Raw genomic sequence first — 23,731 nt, 5'->3', positions numbered from 1 at the left:
AAAGGGACGGCCCGGCCTAAGATATTATTCATTGACGCATTCGCTTGTGTCTTCGTGTCTAGAAACTTGTGCATCTGTCGTCTTTCTCAAACACTCACTTCACTTTACCTATACATGGAATACAAAAGCGATACACTACAATGCAGTAGGGCACTACAAAACGACTTGCCTTATTAAATTGCGTTGTTCAAAGTTGTTCTCCCAGCTCCTTCAAATGTTGCGCAAGTCGCTTTTCACATATTTCGACGACTTGAGAGGACTTGAGTCGACTTCACATACCGACGCAGCAGACGGACCTCTCTGGAATATCAATTATTGGAGAAAAGGCAATTAGAGTGAAGAATGCACAACAACAAAGGGCGATAGAGTACTGGTACCATAACGTAATATTTCAACGAAAGTTAGTTGCGCGATGGTCGCGGACTCACCACACATCGATTGGATTTCAAAGTTGAGACAGTCAGGGGCAGAAGACAAGGCACAAACTTTATTTTTTGGTTTTTCCTTTTTTTTCTCTCCTTTATTTGTTATTATTATTATTACACGAATATAATCAACATTATATAGTATGTACAAGCACACACGGGAAATCACACATATTAGTCGATGCTGTACACAAACGGAAGTGGAAAAAGGAGGCCGGAAGAAATGGGTAAAAAAGGAAAAAAGTCTACTGCACAGACGGGAGGGAAAAAAATGGCACCTCGGAACTATTTCAGTAAAGTTATATATCAAATTTGAAAAAAAAAAGAAACCTGGGGATCATCTTTTCATTATTAAGGAATTGATTTACATTTTATTGTTGTTTGGGAAGGTGGATGGGAAATCTAGCAGTTGGAAATTCGTGATATGCTATCAATTATTGAAAAAGAAACTGATCAAAATGTTGAAAAATAAGCAGATACACAAACAAAAAATAATTAATCACAGATGGTCCCTTTCAGGTCAAAAGAAAGTGTAAAAACAATCAAGTCGTTACACCTTTTTCCTCCCAATAGAATATATAGCTCTTTTCTCTTTTTTCCTCACTCTTGATTTGCAACAACAAAAATAGTTGATCATGTAATAGGATTGCACTTTTCATGTTTCATTATTCTAATATTAAAAAAAAAAATTATTTAAAAACGAAAATCACAAGATGATGGGAACGACAATATTCCAGCTACCATCCAAACATGATGTCCGATTGTAAATATTCTACTCACAAAAACTTAGGATATGGCACGTTCTTGGCTTGTATGTGTTTCTCTTCCTTTTCCCCTAAACAAACGAGAAGAGAAGAAGGGAGTATAAACGTCTTGAACACCTTTTCCTTTTTCTCTCCTCCGCCAACACGGAAACAGGATCGCGATTTTTTTTTCTTTTTTCTTTCCGGATTGTTGCTCGACATTTATTTTTTCTTATAAAAACAGCAACGGCAGTCGGGAAAATACGGAAGTGATTGCATTGTTTTTCTAGTTGTGAACCGATTCCATTTGACGGTATTTCTTGCGCAAGTTGGAGACGGGGTCCTTGAATAAGACGGGGTCAAAACGAACGGCGGAACGGATGAGCGGCATGTAGCCGAAAAGAGCCACAAAAGTGTTGAGGCACGTCTGGCGCTGGAGAAAGTGATCTGGATCGTTCCACGGCGATCTGCTGTAACCAGTGAAAATCCAATAAAAAAATATGCCTTTGTTCGGGTGTGCGTGGTGCGTCTACAACTACAACTACAACTACATGGGTTCCCAAGGCAAATAAAGCGCGACCCCAATGCACCGGCAACGAGAAAAACCAATTGTTAAGTGAATGCAAGACAGACCTGGCGACGGCGGATAAGTTGCTGTTCTTGTACTGCTTCCTCTGCGACACCTTTATGGGCGGTTGACGGGTCACGTGACTCACGAGGAAATTGATGAGAATGTCCTCGCAGTTGCGCGACTGATCGACCGTTTTGTGCAACAACGGACTCAGCCAATCAGTGTAGAGCGTGTGATAATAGCGATGATAAATGGCCGCTCCAGTCAGCACCATCGAATACTCGTTGGTCCACTTGGACGTGTATCCCCACTGAGCCTAGTCTCAGCAAGCAAAGAAAGAAAAAGAAAAAACACGGTCAAATGCATCCGATAACGGTAGGAGCAGCACACTAGGCGACGGGATATTGGGTTGGAATCGAATCGATTTAAAAATCAGAAACTAAGGGGGGGAGAGAAGGAAAAAGAAAATTGAAGCGAGGGAGGATTCGACAGTGAAAACTCAACTGACTTTGGTATCGTCCCAGTAGTGAGTTCGGGCGGGAAAGCCGACGATCCGCTCTGGAAAGTGACGCCAAACATGAAATGCGAAATCGATTTCATCCGTCGTCAGCGTCGCGTCCTCATCCAGCGAGAAGACGGCGTCTGTTTCGATCAGATCCAGAGGCCTGTTATAAACCATCCAGAAAATATCCAAAGGATTAGAACTTTGTTTGCTATTATTTTTCAAATTAAAAATTGATAAAAAGAAGGAAACGAGGAAACGACAATAAAGGGAAAGAGAAGAAGAGTCCGTACCGGAAACGTTCGCCGATATTCTGCTTCTGCTGCGGTACTACGATGTGGAGCGGGATCCCTCGCGTTAAGGACGGCCAACGAGCCGGGGGAGGTTTCGGAGCATCGCTCGCCCATACGACCACAATCTTAAATAGGCAAGTCATTAAGATGGCGTCAAAAACGGGAGAGAGGAAAAAAGAAAAGAAAAAACAAACAACAAAGCAAAAGGAAAACCATCAGTTATTAAAGCAGTTTCCCAGTTATTCTCTTTAATGGTTTGTTGACGTTTTTCGCTTCATTTTTCGAAATCCATCCTTACCCGGGCCACATGCTGGCTCCTGGAAACGACTCGGAGTAGGTGTAGTAGAGGGCCACTTGAAGTGGCCGGGACCAAGGGGCTTCCCGTCTGGTACTGGGAATAAATGACGGCTGTAAATTGGCTGGCATTCTTGTCCTTTTGGCCGCCGCCGGTGGCCAAGGCCGCACTGGCCGCCGCCGACGAAGACGACGACTGCTGGTTCCAAGGCAAACGAGACGGCGTGTCTGTGTAATCCGGCAGCGTTACCAATCCGCCCGGAAAGCTATTCCACACTCGGCCGTCCCTCCATAAATGCTGCTGTATTCTCTGCCTGACAATCTGCAAAATAAAAATAAAATACGACCCAAAAGTCAAATGATGAATAGGAAATGGACCATGAAAATGCGCTCGTCTGAACTGCCCGACTGGTCGTTACGCGTGCAGTCAACAGGGGTCGAGGTTAGAAGGGCGTGTCTAATGCAAAAGCACTACGCTACCTCGAGGGTGGTGAAGATAATCCGGTCGATGGAAGAGAAGTACATATGCCAGAGAAGTTGAGATTGTTGCCGCAAGGCCATCACTCGTTCGGCTTCGATGGATCTGACAATATCCGGCACCTGGGACCACAAAAACAAACAGACGGACCGCACAACGTCAGCCGTTATTATTATTACAAGTATACTAGTGGCGGGCGCTATGAAATGAACTACACTAGGGTGGGTGTGTGTGTGTGTGTGTCGCTACTGCAATATATTATGCATGTATATTTAAAACGAGGTGGAGACGACGACGGCGGCGACTACTATCGAAAATGGGCTGCTTCAGAGATTTTCGCCATTACGGCCGATGCACCCGTCGCTGCATTCAGGATCAATAGAAACGTTTTCGGTTCTTTGTTCAAAGTGCAGCTTAAATACAATTCCCACTCGGCCGCCAACCCCCCCAGCCCACTCGGCTGTTTAACAATGCGCCACTCTCTTCCCGACCGTTCTCTCCCTTATTCAAAGAAAAAAGTTGTTTCTCCCTTGTAAACGCCCATTTTCACGCTACATTTCGAAACAATTCCTATTCCGATTTTCAAAGTTAAATGCATTGTAAACAACAGCATTACGGTGCGGCGCGAGTAAACTTCGTTTCCAGACTCCCCATCTACACTCCCCGTGCGTTGTGTTTCGCCCGTGATCGATGAAAGAGTCGAGTTTACACAAGATCTTTTCTTCATATTTTTTTCCGGGGATTTTTATCAAAAGGAAAAACAAAAAGTGATTTAGAGAGGGAGGTTTCGGTCGCAGCTTTAACTCGAGCTACTCTCAAAAGGCAGCGAGTGAGAGTGACTGGACTTGACTGACAGCCGGCACTTAAACGCAACACACAGACACCGGCACAGAAAAGAAGAGACGCACGCACACGGCACAAGTGCCCAGATAATTGGGAAGCCCCCGTAGGCTGGGAGCAAGACACGGCTCACACACACACAGAAAGAGAGAACACAAAGCATCATTTGGCGTAGTAGATAACAGCATTGTTCTATTATTTGGTAAGCGAGAGGATCTCTTTCTAAGTCTATTATAACAAAAGCAAAAATCGATATAAAGAATAACCTGGAGGAGAAGCCGTTCATCCGCCCAAATGGCAGACGTTTTCCAGTCAATGATCTCGGAGAAGGGTATCACCCAGTTGTTTGAGAGTAGGACGGGAATACAGCCGGCCTATTTAGATAAAAAACGAGAACGAAAAATAAAATAAGAAAAAAGAAGAAAAGGTTTTTCTGTTTGAGTTTGAAAACAAGAAGAAAAAGAGTACAAGAAAGAGTATGTGTTTTTAGGGGGCTTCTATATGTGTGTTTAGTTGGAGAGTAGTTTGTCTCTTGTTTAAACACAATAAAGTTGGGCAGGCTTACTTGAAGGACTTCGATGAAACGGAAAGAGCCGAGCCGTCGTCCGCGTGGCACCAAGCAAAACGTCGAGTTGTGCAATAAGATTTCATAGTCGTATCTGCGAAGGGAGAAAAACAAAAATAAATATCAATAAGTGTTGCTGTCAAAATAAGCAAAAATCTGCCAGTTTCTCTCCAAATCAAGTTGTAGACACGGGCGACGCAATCGTGAGATTAGAAAAAAAAGAAGAAAATAAATAAATAAATAAATAAAAAGTTTTTGAAAGAATCCAAGCGGAAGAAGAAAATGGAGAGACTTCAAGCGGCAAATGACATGCGGGTCATCTCGTGATCCTCGCATATCTAGAAAATGGGCTCCATCCTTTTTGCTTCCAATCTCTTTTCCTTTACAGCTGGGAAGGTGGAAAGGAGGGTTTTGCTGGGTTGCGGCAAAAGCGGCGGAACGATCACGAGAGCGGGCGGAAATGACACACACACACACTCTTTTTCCAACCTCAAAGCGATTGAAATGTTAGCGATTCGTTTTGATTTCCCTTATTTATTTCGATCTCATAAAACCTACCGCTCCAAAAATCAAATCCGTTCTTTCTTTTGATACCTTTTAAAATTCCTCTCGACAGACAGGCAGAAACATACCGAACGAACATTTCGGCACGTTTCTTTTGTGCTGTGCAACTGTGTGTGTGTGTGTGTGTAGGATGAAGAGGAAAAGTTTCCTTGCTCAATCTCTCCTCTGCCGCCGTGAGGTGATCAAAGTATCAAGAGATCCTCTCTCTCTCTCTTTCTCCACTTTTCTGCCCCCTCACTCGCGACGCAACACTCGACAAGCATCGCATCGCATCCATTCCGATCCCGGCGATTGATACGGGAATCGAGCGAAAAGAAGGAGGGCAAAGAAACGGCGTGGCCGGGCGCACTGCAATCTCGAAGACGGCCCAGATCTATTGAATATATTGTACATCTACATAAAGAGAGGGACGAGACGCTGAAAAACGCTAAAATAAATAAATAAATAAATAAAAATAAGGAAGAAAAAAGAAAAAAGGAGAGCTTGTGCATTTTTATTGACGGCCTGGATCATTCCGTGTCAGTGAAACTCGACTGAGAATCTCTTGGACGCACGATGACGCATGAAAATCCTCGCGATGATTCAAAGGATAAAAAGAAAAGAGAGAGAAACCCCTTTCGATCCAACGCGCCCACCGTAGTGAACTCTACTGGAAATGATACGATTAATATTGGGTAGCGCACCGTATGCGAACACCCTGGAGCAAGTGGAGCACACGCCATCCAGTCCCTACTACTTTTTCTTCTTCTTCCTTTTGCTCTCCTTGTTTGTGTGTCTGTGTGAGCCGAGTTGGAGCAGCAGAGATGTGAGGCCTCCAAGTCAGTCAAGTCACACAGCCCAAAGGATGTTGCCAGGCAACGAGGGGGGTTTTCTTTAGCAACTCCGGTTCCTCGTCGTCGTCGTCGTCTCCATCTCCTTCTCTCTCTCTCTAAGATAATATTGACACGAATGTGAAACGAACGGCACGGCATCATCAAAGCGGATTCCTTCCCTCGTATCTACCAAACAGTTCAGATTGCTTTCTCTCCTTCTCTCCTCCTCCTACCAGCCCAATAATAAATCCCTGGCTTTTTCGTTTCCTCCTTTTTTCTAGCGGCGATCAAGGTAAACAATAGAATATGTGGACGTATATTGCAGAGACCCTCGCCAGTCAGCTCGCGTCACCGTATTATTATGTTTTTTAAAAAGTATATATATAGACTCTAAGAATTCTATACACAGTCAATAGCGGATGGAGGGAGGGGGGAAAGGAGGACCTTTTGGCGTGGGAGGCTTAGTGAGGAGACGGAAAAACTTCTCAGTTCAATTTTTCAGTTGTTCAAACTTTTTTTTATTATTTGACGAGACAGAGAGAGAGAGAAAAAAGTCGCCCCAAACCAATAAGTGGAAGACGGATGGTCAACACACACACGTCACGGGCTATACGTAACAGGACCGAAAAAGTCATTCATCTTTAACTTATTTTTAAAAGAGGGGAAACTTTCAACAGGGAAAGAGGACACGGCTCACCGACTCCAAAAGGGGAAAAAAAAGTTTCCAGGAAAGTCCTTTGGTCTCTTGTTTTTGTATCGGTCGATTACGAAACAAGGGAGCAAAGTAGTAGTGGTAGTAGTCCTCCTACTCGAAAAAGTAACCTACTACTTACAAGTATATAAAAGAGTGAGAGAGAGAAAAACGAGAGAAGTAACAAGCGCGACCCACCCAGCTGTCCGGGTCCATATAGTTCAAGTGTGTCCAGAAAAGGCGCCCGGAAAGAGTGGAAAGACGAGACGGTGAATGTATGTACATATTTGTGAATTATTCTGCCCAATTTCCTTGATGAGTCCTGAGCCAACACAAATGTTGCCGCGACGGCCCCCCTCCTATTCCTTTTGTTGCCCCACTGACAAAGAAGAAGGACGACGTCACGACGAGAAAACACTCCTTCATTAAGTCACACTACTACCATTATTAAAATATTTGTCGCGCTACTAAAAACGATGTTGCCGTTCGTCTCAACGGGCTCTCTCCTTCTGCCACTCGACTTCCATTTCTCTTTCATCTTGAATGATAAAATGAAAATAAAAAACTCTGCAATTCTATTTTGTTGTTGTTAAAAAAAAATGAGTACATTACAAAGACCCGAAGAGTGATGATGATGATGAAGAAAACGACGTAATTACAAACAAACGGACCCAAAAAAGGGAAAAATAAAATAAAAAGTACTTTTGGCTTTTCAACGGAAACTCTGACGATGATTTCCCTTTGCATATGCATATGCGTGATAATGACACCGGAGCTACTACTGACACGAGAGCCCATCATCATCATCATCGACCAGCTGGTGGTGCTGTATGGCATCGAGTAGAGCATCGGTTTGGACGCAGAACAGAAAAAGAAAACCTGGTGGCCAGGACCCAGGAAATCTCGATGTAATCCATCACCTCGCTCTGCAGAGGAGTAACACTCACAAAGAGATGCGCAGCGGATGAAAAATACAAAAAAAAAAAAAAAAGATAGGAAAAAAAAGTGAGATACCATAACCGGCTAATGTGTGTGTCATAGCAGACTCGGTCTTCCTCCGGTCCTACCCCCAGTCTATGACCAGATGTCTAAATATATCAGTAGACGAGACTTATCGCGCGGTGCAGAGCTATCAAACAAGCCAAAGAAATTCCTCATCGCTGGCCAATGGTGATGAAGTTACCGGCGGCAGGCAGCGACGGCGGGCCCAGCCATTTCCGTACACTATCTCAGTATTATTTCCGTATCAGCTGACACACGAGACAAGATATCAAGTTATTCTACATATCAGTTCTCCTCTCCGTCTCATCCGCATTGACCTCCTACGAGCGGTATGCAAATCGTGTTATGATTCAAAGTAAAAAAGAAAAGAAAAAAAAGGCCCCGTGACAATCAATCAGCTGAATGGAAGAACGAACAGGAGAGAAGAAGAAGAAGGGGGGCGTTCGAACTCGATTGAAGAAATGAATTGAATACCAAATGAACTGACTCCTACTCTTGGCCTTTGCTTCCTTCCAACTGATTTTCATTTTTCTCCTTTTGTTTGATTCCTCGAGGTTCTTTTGTTGACCTTTACGGCTGACTTTCTGTTTGACAAGCGCTCCCTGTGTCTTGTCTCTTCTTCCTCGAAACAAAAAATAGAAATAAAAACCTTTTCCTTTTCGACCTCATCATTTGGTGGGGGTTGACGGATCTCTGCCTCATTTACAAACCCCGGGATAGATGCACCATAAACCCGTCCACTTCTGATCCAGACTCTTTCATCATCCCAGTAAATAGAAGGGCAAGAAGGAAGAGACCAGAGATTTTTCTGTGCGTGTCTGCAAAGATGGAGATGGGGAGAAAATAAGAAGAGAAAAACTAGGCCCGGATGAGAGAGAAGGAAAGAAAGAAAAAAAAAAGAAAAACTTTTCCTTCTTCTTCTCTCATTTCTGCTTGCATGCTTCTCCTTCCGGCCGGCTGGAGAGAAAAAGAGAATGAGAGAGCGAGAGTGAGTCTGAAATGCACATCACATATGCGGCGATTGGGTAACTCAATCTCGTCGAGCCAGGGCGAGAGATGTACGTCGGAACAGATCAAAGGCAAGAAATTCATCACTAAACAGACAGAAACACAAGAAATAAAAGAAGAAGAAGCAAAGAGAGAGTGCGCCAAAAAAGAAAGAAATAGGTTCCCTGTCGTCGTATACAACATATCTTATTCAAATACGTCCGCCAAACTGTACTTAACACTAGATAAAACATTCAAAAGTCGATTGTATTACACTTGTCGCCATGCGGGTGTCGTCGTCTAAGGTCAAAATTAATTCTCCAGAGTCTCTTCATGTCGGTGGAGACGAGTCCCTTAATGAATTACGGCAATAAGATCCCAGTCGAATTCCACACGCCGAGTTAAACCTCCCTTATTACCCAGACGAAATGAATGTCACACACGCACGCAGACACAAGACTTTGTGTCGTGGGTGTTTGGGGCAATAATTTGAAGGAGCGACGGGAGCAAGAAGGAAAAACTAGTAAAAGTTGCATTCATCATCTTTTTCTCCCCTTTCAGAGTCTTGTACGTACTTGACGTGACCAAGATGATCTTTTACCCCATGGCCAAAGGGGAATTGAAACCATAAACATCTCACGGGCCATATTCCAATTCGACTTCATAAATTGCGCCGTTGGCTGTCCCCGAACATGGCGCCTTGTCCATTCGAATATTCGGGAGAATGAAAGACGAACGAGGAAAAAGGGGAGAGAGAGAGAGAGAGAGAAAGGCGTGAGATAAGGGATCGGGTGGGTGTGGTCCACCTTTTCCCTTTTTTTTCGATTCATAAGCTCGAAAAATATAGCGTACAAGGATAAAGAGACGGCTTACAATCGTGTCACAGCCATATACAGGCTCATATAAAGGAATATACTTGGAGCTGGAAAAAATGAGAAATAATTTTCTACCGAAAAAAACAAAATTTCCCTTTTTACGGAGTGGTACGGTAATCGGATTGAAGTGGGAGGGGATGATACTTCTACTATAGTATGTGTTGGCCGTCATGTAGGAATTTTTGATGAATTATCACAAAAGCAGAAAAGATGGCCTTAAAAATAAAAAAAGGGAAAAAATTCGGTACCCAGTCGGCTAAACTTGGCATGTTATTGATTTGAAAATTCCAGTGCGCTCCAAAAGAATTGACGTCACCTGTCTGGCAGTAGCTTATTTTTTTCTCTTTTCTTTTTTTCTTTTCATTTTCTCCCTCTGTGCTTGCCTTCAGAGAGAGAGAGAACTTTTAGACAACAGATTTCTAAACTTTGATCGATAGTTGGCTCCCACTTTCCAACACCGGATAGCTCTTTAACGGGACCGATTCAAAGGGCACGCGCTCCATTTGTCACGTACACGTCTACTCTGTATACATTCAACTGACTGCCGACCTACTACCGCACAAACGGCACTGCATATAACACGGTTAAAATGACATCGGGCTCGGTCGATCGACGTCGTTTGTTCTTTCATTACGGACCCGCTCGAGAGTGTCCAGGGGAGAAAGTGCTCGGCTCTGCGAGACTCTCGATTCGAATGAATCCTGACTGGCATCAAGTAGGACGTTTTGGGGCCCTTTGGAAGTCTCGGTTATCGAGTGGATTCGATCCACTCGCTCGACTGTCTCCACAAGTTTCAAGTTGGTTGTGTGTCGGTGGTAAGAAGGGGCCAATGTCCCATTTTGGGGGTCGGTCGGTCTCGTTACATGGAGAAATACAAGATGAAAATTTTAGATTTTTGTAGTCGGTTTGACCGAGGGTGAAAAGTGCGGCGAGGAAGAAAGAACCTCTCCAGGCAAAAAGCGAAGCAACTCTGGGCTGCTTGACACACACACACATACACACAAAAGGGGGAAATGAGCTAGAATGGATAGGACTGCCGTGTCAGCTTTGACTCCAAGCCAAAAAATTGTAAGGGGAGAGAAGAAAAGACGACAGCGATAAGACCCCTTCTTCTTTTCTCTCAACTTTCTTTCCCCACCAACAAAACACAGACCAGAAAGTCTTTTTCTTCTTCCTCATCTACCCTCCCCACTCTCTGCAAACACATAAATGTATATCAATCAGTGACGTTGCCTCATAACCTTCTCTCCCTCCACCGCGCCACACTGTCACGCATTTGCTCCGATCCTCTTTGCTCCACAAATAAGAAACATATATAACACAATTTATACTGGACGTAAAAATAGAGCGAGTACAGATTGTGACGGGGAAATAAAAGCGAGATTTAAAAAATAATAATAATAACAATAATAATAATAAAAGGCTCCTCCGCGAAAAGCTGCTTTAAAAAACGTTTATCCAGCTATAATAGTAATAATATATAGACTACTCTTGCTGCAGGGTCATACTATAGCAGTCGCCGGATTGGGAACACTCTTTGGAAATCATCAAATAGGAGAAATAAACATAAACCTGGCTAGGAGAAGGCTGCTGCAACAGCAGCAGCAGCCGTAGTATTAAGAAGCATTCAACTATGTGATCCAGCTCTCTAGGATTAGAGGGATGAATAGGGCAGAGAGAGAGCAAAATAAAAAAAGAAGGATACGCAGTATTTTCAATTTTGTGGAGCACAAAAAAGAATAATAACAAAAATTGCCATCTTTTTTTCTTCTTCTTCTCTCTTTTGAAATATTTTCTGGGTTTATGAACACACACAAACACATATCGATGAGAAAAGTATGTATCGACCGCCAGAAAGAGAGAGTAAAGAAATTCGGACACACTGCGGGGCGACAGTGCCCTATTTCTAAATAGATCTGGCCGATGCCAGATAAGTCGCCGTCGTCGGTTGGAACAACAACAACAACAGCAACCTCGACAAATGTATAGAAGATTTGTGGAAAATGAAAAAAAGTATGAAAAAGGGATAGTTAAAAGACCTCGCTAGATGCATCGACAAGGATTAAGTGCGTAGATATATATATATATATATTATAGATATCTTTATACGCTTTCGAGGACACAGCTGAAGCAACTCCGGTTCCTTGCCCGGAAGCATCAGCTAGCTCGATCAGATGTATCTAGTGACTACTGCTGCTGCTGACCAATCCAATTACGTTGCATCTAATGCTAGGATGGGAAACACAACATCTTGTTTTTGTTGCAAGCAAAATAACAAGAAATCAATATGAAACCTGAGGAAAGACTGGCTGTCTGCGGACTAGTAAACCTCTTACTCACACACAGATACACACAAGCCAGCAGATGCATGTGCGTAGTCTATCTCTGTATAAGAAGTACAACTCTCGAACACGTTACGACTAGTAGAGTACTTGAGATACCGGTGAAGAGGGCGGTGAAATGAGAATGGGACGCATAAAATGTCTGCATCACCGATAGACGGATGACTAAAGGTCAATTCTTGCCATGTCAACAAGTCGAGACAGAAAGATTCATTTCCTTTGCCTTTACCTTTCCACTCTCAGTGATTGCATAAAAGTCTGGACTCTGGACGAATTAACGAAAACAAAAAAAACGACCCCAGATACAAACCGACCTGAGAGAGAGAGAAACCATTGCCCGGGGCAGTGGCAACGAGTCGACGTAACGGATCAAGGGGGGTGATCAAAGATAAACACACACGCGCGCACACACACACACAGAGAAAGAGAGAAGAAAAAAAAACACCACTACATACCTGTCGTACTCGGCGTTATCCTCTTCGCAACGCTCGTCTTTAAGCTCTTTCCAACTTTTGCCGTGTTTACAGGTGGTCACCATGATGACATCTCGGCTGTTGTGAAGATGATAGAGCGAATTGCGAGTTTCCGAACCAATTCCGTAAACGTAGCGTTTGCCTTTGAAGGCCAGCAGGTAGGACTTTGATGCGGCGGGGATGTTCTCGGCGTAGATGGGTAGGATGTCGCCGCCTCGCTCCAAATGCTCCTTGTGAACCAACGGAAGGGATATGTCGAATGAAGGCCGATAATTCTGCACTGAAATGCTCGCCTTGGCCAGAATGGCCCGGCCAATGTCCATTCCTAGGTCTTCAGTGTAGTCGGGCCAGGTGCCCGAGTAGAAATTGAATATAATATGATTTTGCCCCCCATTCCAGTGAGGCAAACTGTTGAGCTTTGACTGCATCCCTCTGACATAGTCTGATGAGAGGCTGTCTCGGTCCAGTGTGTCCAGACCCAAAATGAACAGGCAAGCCTGACTAGCATCTGTGGTATGATACCTGCGCAAGTCAAACACAGACAAAATATCTCAATGAACATTATGAAATAGATAAGAGTCCATCGAAAAAGTACCTGGATTCAGTTATGACATTCAATATTTTCCTATAAGTTGAGCTCATTGCCACTGTTTCTTCCACAGGGTGAATATAGACTTTGAAACCGCTGACACACTTTGAGAAATCAAAACAAGTTTCCATTCGACACTGCTCTCTGACGGTGTTAGCCTTGGCTTCTTCTTGTCTCTGCTTGGGAGGAAGAGACCAGAACGCTCTGTGTTCCATCAGTTCTTCACTGTCCATGTAGCAATCCAGTGAAGGCCAGTGTCTTCCCCGATCAGGGAAAAGTCCTTTTAACCTGTAGCCTCCGAAATAGCATAATGCTAAGAAGGCACAGGAAAGGAAAAGGAGAATGTAGCGCTGTTTAGCCTGCATTTTCCTTATTCATCAGTCAGTCAGTGGGCTCCAAATACATAATAGGACACGTCGAAAACCTGAGCACCACATAAAAAACCACACACATTCCAACTCCTCCGGCTTTATAAGGCACGTATATATAATAAGGGTTTTCACGTTCGTGAGTCAACGAGTCGAGAGCCGCGTGAGATTCGACACGTCATGGTTCTCGTGCGGGAGTAGACTGAGCTCCAAAGACGTCTGCCCCAGAACTTTGAACGAAGTTATGCTCCCAAATCCCCAAAAAGTCGTAAAATGCTTGGGCTTGGTTGGGAGGAACGTTGTTGGGCTGCGCATCACATAGCAGACGAAGTCACAATGCGTGGACATCTAGCGGACGGATTCTTCATCAGTTGATCGGCACACATCCTCCCTGCCGATTTTTCCAAAATAGTATGTGCTGTGCATAGCTCAGGAGGAAAATGGACGGCGGGACTCGAGTTTCTAAAATTAAAGAAAAGATCTATGCGTGAATGGGTGTCTTCTAGCGAGACAAGCCGCGCACATAACTATACTACACACCATCGACTTCATCTTAAATTTGTTGAAAAGAGACAGCATGACCCTATTACGGCGTACAGACTGGAGCGCAATGGGGCGATAGACGTCCCCTTTCAAACATGAACTCGGAACACAATTTCCGTTGACTGACTGAATGTTTTTAAATATCTCAACACCCTCCTACTCCCTTGTCTCCAGGGGGTTAAAGAACGTAATTGGCATCGGCTCCTGGTGCATAGCTTAACAATTCCTTTTTCCCCTTTTATTTTATTTCTTTTATCATCGAAATTCCCCGACTGGATTTTCCAGATGCTACGAGAACGCTCAAAGGAGAAGAAGAAGAAGAAGAAGAAGAAGGAGATGGCAATTAGAGAGAATTACATAATCACCTCTGCGACCGATGCACGAAGCCATGGAATGATTTCAAGATGAAAGATTTCAAAGGGTCGGCATTATTTTCGGATACAAAGGATTTGGTTTTTATCGGACGCACACTCACGGATCCCATTGAAATTGCCTGTCAAAATGAATCAGATGAAATAATGTCAGACATGAATCAGACAGGAGTAAAAGGGGGACGTGCACGTCATCGGTATTAAACACTCGGCTTGAGCGCCGTCAGACTAATTTGCAATTTCAAAAGAGAAAGAGTCATCGAGTTTGCATTGAAACGATCGAATTATTCCCGGGGTTGCGAATGAAACTAAATTAGTTGCAGGATCAAACGTATTCAGCTGTTGAGACTCAATTTCAGGGCTCAAAGGGACAGGCTCAGAGCTAGAATGCTATAGATATATTGTACAGTGTTTCACACAGCTTGGCTTTCAGTCCGGTGCGTTTCACAGAGGCTGAGAAAGTACTGACAACGTGAGACGTATAATTAACCGACTGCCACTGTCTCTTTCAACAGCCGAACATCATCCAGTCATATCCTCCCGTTGGCACGCGCCAGAAAGCCAGCTGCTCGCTGTTTAGACAAAAAACAAAGGTCCTTTCGTTCTAGTCGTCGCGGTTTTGGTATTAGTGCTGCTCGGTTTATAACGCCCTGCAAGGCAGGAGATGACGTGAGGAGACATCATCTTTCGTCGCCCGTCTCCGTCTCCAATAAGGACATTTGAATACGTGTCAGCTCCATACAGGACCACACGCTGTGTGCGTATGCAGATGATTTCTCTGTCGCAACAAAAGAGAACGGAAACTATTCAAAAGACTGAATTCTAGATCAATCCGGTCTGGCTCGAAATAGAAAAGATTCCAATTTTATGAACCGTGAAAGGAAGGAGGTGAAAAGATAAGAAAACGAATAAAAGAGTCGCCGTTTTCATAACTATTGGTTAACCCAAAGGAAAAAAAATCTAAATCTTCTTTTCACATATGAAAAAAAAAACCTGACGGTTCGGCCTGCCTTCCTATTCATACTTCTTTATATGTCCACAATTCTACACTTGGTGTACGTACAAGGAGCGAACGAGCACGAAAGATAAACTCTGACGCGATACAGTGGGCCTGAAAAGCCCCGTAGTGATGGTGTTGTAACGCCATCTCAGCCTGTTTAGAAAATCTGATAATAAATCAAATATGCAAACAAATCGACGAAATGCAACAAACAACAATGCATCTTAATCCGTCTTCTACCTTCCCCTTTCTCCGCTCCACAGGAATGACGGCGCGTCATTCAAACCCGAAAGCCAAAGAAAAAAAAAGTTCCTATTTGATCCATTCCTTTTCATTCATGTGTGGACGACGTGAATGCTGTCGGTGAAAAACTCTTTGATTGGAAGCAGCGAACGCGCATCGACCAGGAAAAAAAAGTTTAATATTCAAAGACATCTAAGTTTCCCTGCCGTCCTTTTGAAAATGTCTTCCCCCTTTTTCTGATTTCCCTATATAGCAGGTGGTGGGTCACTCAAATGCACTAGAGAGAAACCTCGCCCAAAGACGACGCCGTTCGGCGCCTATCAGCGCAACAAACGCTGGCGTAGGAGGGAGAATAGGAGAGGATGATGGAGCTGCGTCATCGAACCTCGAGATGAGTTTGATGGTGACGGATCGATACAATCTCTAAACAAGAAGACGGGAAGAAAGGGGCGAATAAAAAGTAGAGGACAGCGAGACAGAATACAGAAAGGGTTTTTTTTCCGGCTCATAATGCAGCCTACAGATTGGTCGATGTCAATTCTCCCATGTACAACTCGGCAGATTTTTTTTGTTTTTGTCAAAGCCACAGTTTGTGGATGCCAAAGAAGCAATATTGTATAGTATACAGCAGCAGACAATGTGCTGATAGAACGTGCGTGAAAAGAAGGGAGGTACTGCGCAACGCCCAAGTGGACTGGACCTAGATAATCTGCTGACATCGACGGCAGTTGAGGAAGCAATTTTCGTCCCTCCTAACAGGGTCTAACCTTATAACAGTCTATTCATCGCTCGTGGGAACAAGACGATTAGGCTGATTGGAACGACGCATTAATCGAACATAGTGCTGCTCATCTTATATACTCAGCAGCTTGGATGCTTTCATTAGCATGCTCCCATCAGTTGACCTGGCGACACACATAGCCAATGGGTCGATTTCGATCCAATTATCCACCCAACCCCACCTTGCTAGCACGTGGCAACGATCTACTCTTCAAACGATTTCCGGCCCACAGACTCAAACCATCAAAAAAGAGGAAAATTTTCTAATACTACTTTCCTCGTGTTATCATTCTTTTCACGAACTCGATCTGTCATCCAGCAAGGAAGAGCAGCAGTAGCGAGAAAAGTCTCCAGAGTACGATAAATCAAGAGACACACAACTTCTTTCGCCCTATTAGATCACGGCATATACGGGTTGCTGGTTGCTACTCGGGTGGGTCGTCCTATCGCCTGTCCTGTTAGTCCGTAAAAGATGACCCGCTTCGATACCCTGTTGGGTCTGGTTATACGGACGCGCTCCAGAAAATCGCGTCACTCTCAAACTTCTTGACTCTCTCCTGTGTACGCGTGTCCACCCACCAGTCAGTATATATCCACTGCTGACAAGTACAAATTAGCTACTGCTGCTCCGCAGCAACCTTTGTCAAACTCCCATGTTACCAGCCCAACGTCAACTCGCATCTTTGAGAAGGAGATAGACCATCTATAACGATCGATCATGTATGCTCTTTTCATGCCAGCACCTAACAACAAACAAACAACAGAAAAACTTTTTGGCTGCCCGCTGCCCGCTCGGTTATTCGCCTCTATATAACTTTGTGCGTGTAGAACAGAGATCCCATCATCTCGTCATGGAATAGAAATAAACATAGCGAGACGCGATGATGCGTGGGCATCTCAGCGTCAGTAATCGGTAGCGGCGATCAGGGGAAACACATAAAGGAGGGCCTGTTATGTACAGAAAACTGACAAAAGAAGAGATGCAATCATTTAACGAACACGCGGACGGCCTACAAAAACTGCTATAAAAAAAAGGGTTGGATGAAAAGGAACCTCAGGGAGAAAGACGTCGGTGAAGTCACCAAGGGAGTGGCCAGTCAAACGTCAAATTTGGTCCGTGTGAGCGTTGGTTAAACTCGGCGACGACAGACCCATTTCCTTTGAAAGAATAGAGTGGTGAAAAGAAACGACCTGTTTAATCGTCTCACCCTGACCGTGTTTGCGTTTGGGAGTCACGTGGGACTGTTATTGCGACACGTTAGGGCAAGACCGAGTTGCTGCCGGGGAGAACGACGGTTGACATTAGCTCCCGCCGAAAATGGATTGGTGATCACTCTGAATGTCGCCCTGTCTCTAAATGAATCAATCTTCTTCGTGCTGTGTAGGCAGTAGTCACCAAGTGGCCACGAGTGCGGGGTGAAAGTGATTCATAGGATAATCAAATCCCGAAACCACGATTTTCGGATGACGCATACACGCATTACTGAAAAGCGAAGCTCATTAAATTGTAAAATGCCGCTCCCAATAGACCAGTCCCAGATATATGACCACCGATTACAACATAAAGCATCCCGAGTCCAGCGCTCTTGGAATCAAAAATCCACTTCTATGAATAGATGTCGTTAAACTACCCTAAACTAGTTTTGCGGAAGACTCGTCCGCCCTTTGGGGAGCTTTGCGATTTCACTTGAAACACGGAAAGTTTGCTACTGGACGGAAGTTGACGAAAAAAAGGGACAGAAAAGAAAAAGAGCAAATAGTCGGCGGAAATCTCTTTTCATCTTTATCTCATAAGCAAGTGGGAGTTGAGCGGTTTCGACCATGATCCTCAATGTGGCTAGAGTGGCATGCTCCATGTACCTATCACTCAAGAAAACGGATATAAAAAGAATCCCACAGGGAGAGAAATTGAATCTCTGATCGATAGCGTCCTCACAAGGGAGACTCGATGAACGAGACCGAGAAGATTTTTGGAGGACGCGTTCAGACTTATCGATCGCAAATAAAATGACCTTTTCAAATCTTCGTGTCCCTTTCAGACGTGAAAATGACGAAGTAGATTGAATTCTTAAACCGAACATCAGGAAGATGATGAAAGAAATGTCGCTATGGACAGCAAATCTTTGTTCTCGCATTCTAAATTAAATCTTTTGTGAACTATACGTAAATCTGCGTAGGGGAAAAAGTGATCACCACGTACCAGTAATAAAATTCGATGATCCCGACATTCTCCCATCCGAATAACGAATCAGAAACCACTCGCAGAAAGTTCTGTCCTGCTGACGAATCTTGTTTTCAGTTGAATATCGTGCAGTTTCGAGAAACTAGTTATGTCAGCTGAAATCGATCAAATAAATTTAAACAGATTTTAAGCAGCGATTTATCGTCATTTTACCTGAACGGATCCGGGAGATTAGCCTTAAAGCGTATTTTGCTACTGTCTTTCATCTTCACCTATTAAGTTAAGGGATTCATACTCTTAAAAATGAAATCAAATGTACACTCTTAAGTCTTAACAAGTCAATGACGTTTAATTGATTGTCAATCGCATCACCTGCATGGGAGTTTATGAAACAAGCTTAATTTTGTCTGCATCAATTTGAAATTTTGAATTTTTTGACAATTTCGATTGGCATTTACACCACAAATCCTCAACCGATGCATCACTTCCAGCATTTCCTACGCTTTTCAAATATTCAGCAACAACTTTTTTCTGGAATTTTTTCAACGACATCTCTTTGGCATCTTGTGCAAGTAATATCGTTTTGCCAATCGTTTTCCACTTGATTTTGGTTGGCTGTTGAGCTCCTTCGCAAACAATAGTAGTACCATCTACTGGGTCGCATGATTCGCCATCGCCAGATTTTGTTTCGACTTCTTCCTTCATTCTTTTCATGCCTGTTCCGTTGTCTGCTGGTTTCTCATTTTCAATACCATTTTTCCTTTTAGTTGCTTTTACTTTGTTAGCGGTGTTAGGGGGTTTTTTGTTAGCGAGAATCTTGGCTTTGCTTGCCCGTTGCTCTTCCAAGGCTTTTGAAATGAGGTCCCACAGCTGATCTGCTATTTTGGGGTTTACCTCCAAATCCAGTTTATTTTTCAAGAATTTCTGAAAAAACAAAAACAATGTTATATTTGTTAATAGTAATAACTGAAATAATCTTTACCTGGAATACAGATTTTTGTACCCCATTAAAAATCTTTGGGATTTCACCATTCTGAATTATTCTCTGAAATGCATCACTTGGCAATTCTTCACCATCATCAACTGCTTGTTGTTCAACCAAATTTTTAAACAAAGTTATCCATGCAGAATTCCTTTCATTCTGTATAGGTTTTGCTGTATATCCTTTAGACAAATATTTCTCATCCTTTTCTTTTATCTGTTGCTCTTGCCTGGCTTTTGAAATAAGAATTCGCAATTGTTCATCAATTTTAGGATTAACTTCATAACCAGGGATGTTGTTCAAAAAATTCTAATATTAAAAAGAAGTGGAATGTTATTAGATGAACAATTAATTTTCTAAATGTTAAATACCTCAAACTTTGCTTTTCGAATTTCCTCCCATTTTTTAACACTAGGAATATTTTTGGCATTACTTATTTTCTGAAGGGCACTTGTTAATTCTTCATTAGTATTTGTTTGAACCAGGTTTTTTATTATTGTAGCCCATTCAGTTTGCTTTCCTTGGCTATTGTTCTGAGATTTTGGAAGGATTGCAGGTTCAGCAGGAGCCTTCTTCATGGCAGCAGTAGCTTTTACTGAAGGTTTGACAGCAACAGCTTTTACTGCAGGTTTGACAACAGCGGCTTTTACTGCAGGTTTGACAGCAGAGGCTTTTACTGCAGGTTTGACAGCAGCGGCTTTTACTGCAGGTTTGACAGCAGCGGCTTTAACTGCAGGTTTCACAGCAGCGGCTTTTACTGCAGGTTTGACAGCAGCGGCTTTTACTGCAGGTTTGACAGCAGTGGCTTTTACTACAGTTTCAGCAGGAGTGACAATGTTATCTTTCTTTGATTTGGCTATAATTTTTTCTTTCAGGTCTTTAGAAACCAATTCCCACATTTGCTCATCTCGTACACAATCTCCTTTGTTTTTCATTACGTGTTTCATGAAGTTCTGGAATTATAAAAAGGCACAAAATTAACAAAATATGTTACATAGACTTTTAATAACTGCAACTCTTACCATAAACTTTGGTTTACTGATTTTATTCCATTTGATTGGGATTTCTTCAGCCTGACTTATTCTGTTAAGAGCACTTGTTAATTTTTCATTAGAGTTCTTTTCAATTAAATTTTGAACCATAGCGACCCATTCCTTTCTTTTCCCCTCGTAGGGTTTATACAGGACTTCTTTTTTTGATTGCTTGTCACTTGACACGCACGTCTGTTTTATCACTTTGGTCATTTTCGCATTTCAGAATAGAGAGCGATCACTCCAAAAAATAGAGTTGTTAAACTGGAATTGTTTTCAAATTGAACAACTTACACGTGCAACTCGGATTTCGGAAGACGTGCTTGTAGATAGCAGACTAAATTTCTCAACATTGCCAAATTGCTAAATGAGGGGCAGAGAGCGTCCACTAGTGGGCACCCGCACCGGTGCCCCAGTACCCAGTCCCGCTACCCACTTACGTCATTACGTTTACGTAGAGGTGATACTACTACGACCGCTACGACGGTACACCATAACATTTTTCGATTTAATATTTCGAACTCAAATAGACAAAACTAAATGAAAAGTTTTATTAGAAAGGGTGAGAGAAATACGCGGAATGATTTTACATCGTGAAAACGAGGCGTCACTGGTGACGAGTAAAGAGAGTTGTAATGTAGCTAAAACAAGAAAGGCTTTTGTTCTTAAATTCTGAATTTGAAAAACCCTTCTTAGATAGTAAAAAAAAAGAGATATTGAAAAAATAATATAGAAACTTTCGTATTACAGATTAACGTTCACTTTCACTCCGATTCTGAATGAGGGACAATGAGTGATCCAGCCTCATCTTCTTCTTCCAATTCAACTTTAGCAGTGTCAGGCAAAATGAGAGAACCTTCAGCCATTTCTTGCGCACTTTGCTGTTGACGCTGACGATGTAGTCTCCTGGTTTTTACTAGATATCGAGGCGTAACCAAAACTTCGGATATTCCAGTTGCTCTGTTTTAGGGAATAAGATCGAATTTGTATAATGTTGCAATTCAAATATTAGAATATCGCTTACTTGTCGACTTCTTCTTGGATTATTTGGGAAACGGGCGTAGATTCATTAATGGCTCGGCTGCGACAGTCTGCTACAAGTTTATAATTCTGAACAACATGCATGTCTCCATCGTGATCGTGTTGATTGAGAGCATGAAATTGACCTTCGAAATAGTATATTATTAATAAATCGTAGGACAAGACATGAACTTCTTCTAAATACATACCTTCGTGGCAGACTAATCGACCCGGACATTTTTCCTTGTAACAACATCTGTAATATTGCTTGCCATTAAAGTATCTACGTATTCGATATACGTAGCCTTCTTGAATGTCAGCAATAAGATTTGATCCTCTTCTACGACCTTCTATCGGTTGATATCTACCTTCAACGTCTTTATACACCGGAATCATAAAAACAATGTATTAAATCATTTTTCTAATTAAAGTGTTAATTATATTCATATTACCTGCAACAAACGGAATGTTTTCGTCCGACCTCAAATTTTCGTCGTGTTCTTCCTCCTCAACTTCTACTTCGGCTTCTGCTTCACCTGTTGGGTTTTCATCAGCCTCAACTTCTAACTCTAGGGTAAGGTATGCTGCTTGGATGGCATTAGGAGCGGATGGAGCTTCCATCATATTTTCTGTTCGCGATCTAATACTGGGACGTTGGGCAGATGAATTGTTCACTTCTCTTTTGGACAATTTGTTCATTTTGGGAGGTGTTGATGCGGCAACATCTCCCAAAGTTCTCTTTTGGTTTCCTTTTTGTGCTGTGAGTTTTGGGGGTGCAGATGTTTTCTTTGATGTCTGTGGCTCTTCCTCTCCATAGTTGACAAGTCCTGATATTTTTAATGCTCTTGCAGTCTGAAGAAACTTTTGTAGCTCTGTGTGATCTATATTCACACATCCCTTATAAATGTACTCTACAATCAGTTTCAAGAGAGAGTAGTTCACATTGTTGAGGAAAATAATTGCTTGTTTGTCAAAATGGTCTGCCAGTAACTCCTACGAAGTTTTGATAGTGTAATAATCATTAAATTGTATTATAATTTAAAGGTAGAATTTACCTTAAAGTAAGGACTACAAGCACAAAGAATTAATCTATGTGCCTTAATATGTCTTCCATCAGCAGCTAATGTGCAATCTGTTAGAGTATCATTCTGCCTGAGGCTCGAAAGAGCCTGGACAAGGAAGGCTGATTGATTTTTCCATTCTAAATTACAGGTCATCATCTTTTCAAAATTATCTGGTTAAAAATAAAGATTTTTTATTATGTATTTAAGAGTTGTAATAAATAAGTCATTACGTTTTTAGCACTGGAGAAAATTAGACGGCCTTGAAAAGACTTTTAGACTTTCAGGTTAGAGGACCAAAGAAGTTGTTCGACTTTCTAGGCGTTGTTTAGATCTGATGCTTCTTGAATGATACACGTAAAATTTGTAACTTTAAACACATCAGTCTTAATTGATGAATATTCGGAAGTTGTGAAACACTCGTAGAGACGAAAAGACTTTAAGTTCAGCAGAAAAAGGGAATTGGACGTTTTGGTCACAGATCTAGAAGTCTTAATGGCCGGCTGGAGAGGGCTTTGTGTAGCCCAAACCGCTAGGCACCGCCAGTTGCATCTGTCAAAAAGTAAAATCACAATTCGTTTGTTATTATTGTTTTGCTTGTTTACAAACAAATGTGATCCTTGCTGACAAATGAAATAAAAACAACGAATTGGTTATTTGTGCAATACCCGTATGCAACTAATTTTATAAATAATGTCATCCTAGTAAATCGAAAAATAGACAATTTTTATCCAAATATAACCGTGTATTTGCAATCTTATACCGTAGTGGACTTTTTGCTGGTAACATTGAGGTAGCGTTAGGCTAGGGCTAGCCTACGTCAGATGAAGATACGCATTCTAAATTCTCGGTCGAAATGCAGTCAGTTGATACTTGATTGGCTATAAAAGTTTAGCTGAAAGAAGTAAAGTTTTACCAGATATACCAGATGAATCGATCGTTCCGTGCTGCAAAAATTTTCAGCAAATTCTAAAGCGAAGGATAAACTACAATCTCTTCATTTAGAAAAAAACTTGTTTGCTTATCTGCACATGAGAAATCGTCCGCTTCCTTGGATGAATAGGGATGGGTTTCCTTACCCCAAAAATGTCCTGGAAAAAATGA

At 42.5% G+C, this 23,731-nt stretch overlaps 3 protein-coding genes across 7 annotated transcripts; all 3 read right to left on the bottom strand.

The window, feature by feature from the left end:
* Positions 1-1,368: 1,368 nt before the first annotated feature.
* Positions 1,369-18,805, bottom strand: LOC124192877 (exostosin-1-like). Of its 5 annotated transcripts, none has more exons than XM_046586407.1 (13): positions 18,747-18,805; positions 18,552-18,688; positions 14,323-14,450; positions 13,053-13,876; positions 12,440-12,979; positions 4,712-4,805; positions 4,413-4,520; positions 3,309-3,428; positions 2,833-3,150; positions 2,535-2,659; positions 2,248-2,404; positions 1,802-2,055; positions 1,369-1,635 (listed from the first exon to the last, which is right to left on the bottom strand). In XM_046586407.1, the coding sequence occupies exons 4-13, from the start codon at positions 13,409-13,411 to the stop codon at positions 1,455-1,457; spliced, it is 2,256 nt and encodes a 751-aa protein (XP_046442363.1). In that variant the 5' UTR covers positions 13,412-13,876; positions 14,323-14,450; positions 18,552-18,688; positions 18,747-18,805; the 3' UTR covers positions 1,369-1,454. The 5 variants fall into 5 exon arrangements, with proteins under 5 accessions (XP_046442363.1, XP_046442359.1, XP_046442364.1 ...); XM_046586403.1 differs by having other exon boundaries at positions 1,369-1,638; positions 18,747-18,798; XM_046586408.1 differs by lacking the exon at positions 14,323-14,450.
* A 51-nt stretch (positions 18,806-18,856) lies between these two features.
* Positions 18,857-20,903, bottom strand: LOC124192879 (cell growth-regulating nucleolar protein-like). The gene is made up of 4 exons (XM_046586410.1): positions 20,538-20,903; positions 19,887-20,468; positions 19,516-19,824; positions 18,857-19,457 (listed from the first exon to the last, which is right to left on the bottom strand). Exons 1-4 carry the CDS (start codon positions 20,757-20,759, stop codon positions 18,918-18,920), a joined length of 1,653 nt encoding a protein of 550 aa, XP_046442366.1. The 5' UTR covers positions 20,760-20,903; the 3' UTR covers positions 18,857-18,917.
* Positions 20,904-21,083: 180 nt separating this feature from the next.
* LOC124192880 (protein abrupt-like) lies at positions 21,084-23,179 on the bottom strand. Its single transcript, XM_046586411.1, has 6 exons — positions 22,861-23,179; positions 22,622-22,800; positions 22,019-22,559; positions 21,776-21,943; positions 21,571-21,712; positions 21,084-21,506 (listed from the first exon to the last, which is right to left on the bottom strand). The coding sequence occupies exons 2-6, from the start codon at positions 22,784-22,786 to the stop codon at positions 21,311-21,313; spliced, it is 1,212 nt and encodes a 403-aa protein (XP_046442367.1). The 5' UTR covers positions 22,787-22,800; positions 22,861-23,179; the 3' UTR covers positions 21,084-21,310.
* Between the last annotated feature and the right edge of the window lie 552 nt (positions 23,180-23,731).

This window comes from Daphnia pulex, chromosome 4 (genome assembly GCF_021134715.1).
Source record: "Daphnia pulex isolate KAP4 chromosome 4, ASM2113471v1".
NCBI lineage: Eukaryota > Metazoa > Arthropoda > Branchiopoda > Diplostraca > Daphniidae > Daphnia > Daphnia pulex.
This window is presented reverse-complemented; position numbering and strand designations above follow the sequence as displayed.

What these genes read in the sequence shown, in the direction of transcription:
- LOC124192877 (XM_046586403.1), bottom strand. Translation starts at nt 13,411, where the DNA reads ATGCAGGCTAAACAGCGCTACATTCTCCTTTTCCTTTCCTGTGCCTTC. An exon ending in GTTTCATCGAAGTCCTTCAA is followed by an intron (nt 4,521 to 4,711) that starts GTAAGCCTGCCC and finishes TTATCTAAATAG; the next exon opens with GCCGGCTGTATTCCCGTCCT. An exon ending in TTATCTTCACCACCCTCGAG is followed by an intron (nt 3,151 to 3,308) that starts GTAGCGTAGTGC and finishes TTTATTTTGCAG; the next exon opens with ATTGTCAGGCAGAGAATACA.
- LOC124192880 (XM_046586411.1), bottom strand. Translation starts at nt 22,786, where the DNA reads ATGATGACCTGTAATTTAGAATGGAAAAATCAATCAGCCTTCCTTGTC. An exon ending in TCGATTAGTCTGCCACGAAG is followed by an intron (nt 21,713 to 21,775) that starts GTATGTATTTAG and finishes ACTATTTCGAAG; the next exon opens with GTCAATTTCATGCTCTCAAT. An exon ending in ATCCAAGAAGAAGTCGACAA is followed by an intron (nt 21,507 to 21,570) that starts GTAAGCGATATT and finishes TCCCTAAAACAG; the next exon opens with AGCAACTGGAATATCCGAAG.
- LOC124192879 (XM_046586410.1), bottom strand. Translation starts at nt 20,759, where the DNA reads ATGACCAAAGTGATAAAACAGACGTGCGTGTCAAGTGACAAGCAATCA. An exon ending in TCAGTAAACCAAAGTTTATG is followed by an intron (nt 20,469 to 20,537) that starts GTAAGAGTTGCA and finishes TTATAATTCCAG; the next exon opens with AACTTCATGAAACACGTAAT. An exon ending in TTCGAAAAGCAAAGTTTGAG is followed by an intron (nt 19,825 to 19,886) that starts GTATTTAACATT and finishes TTTTAATATTAG; the next exon opens with AATTTTTTGAACAACATCCC.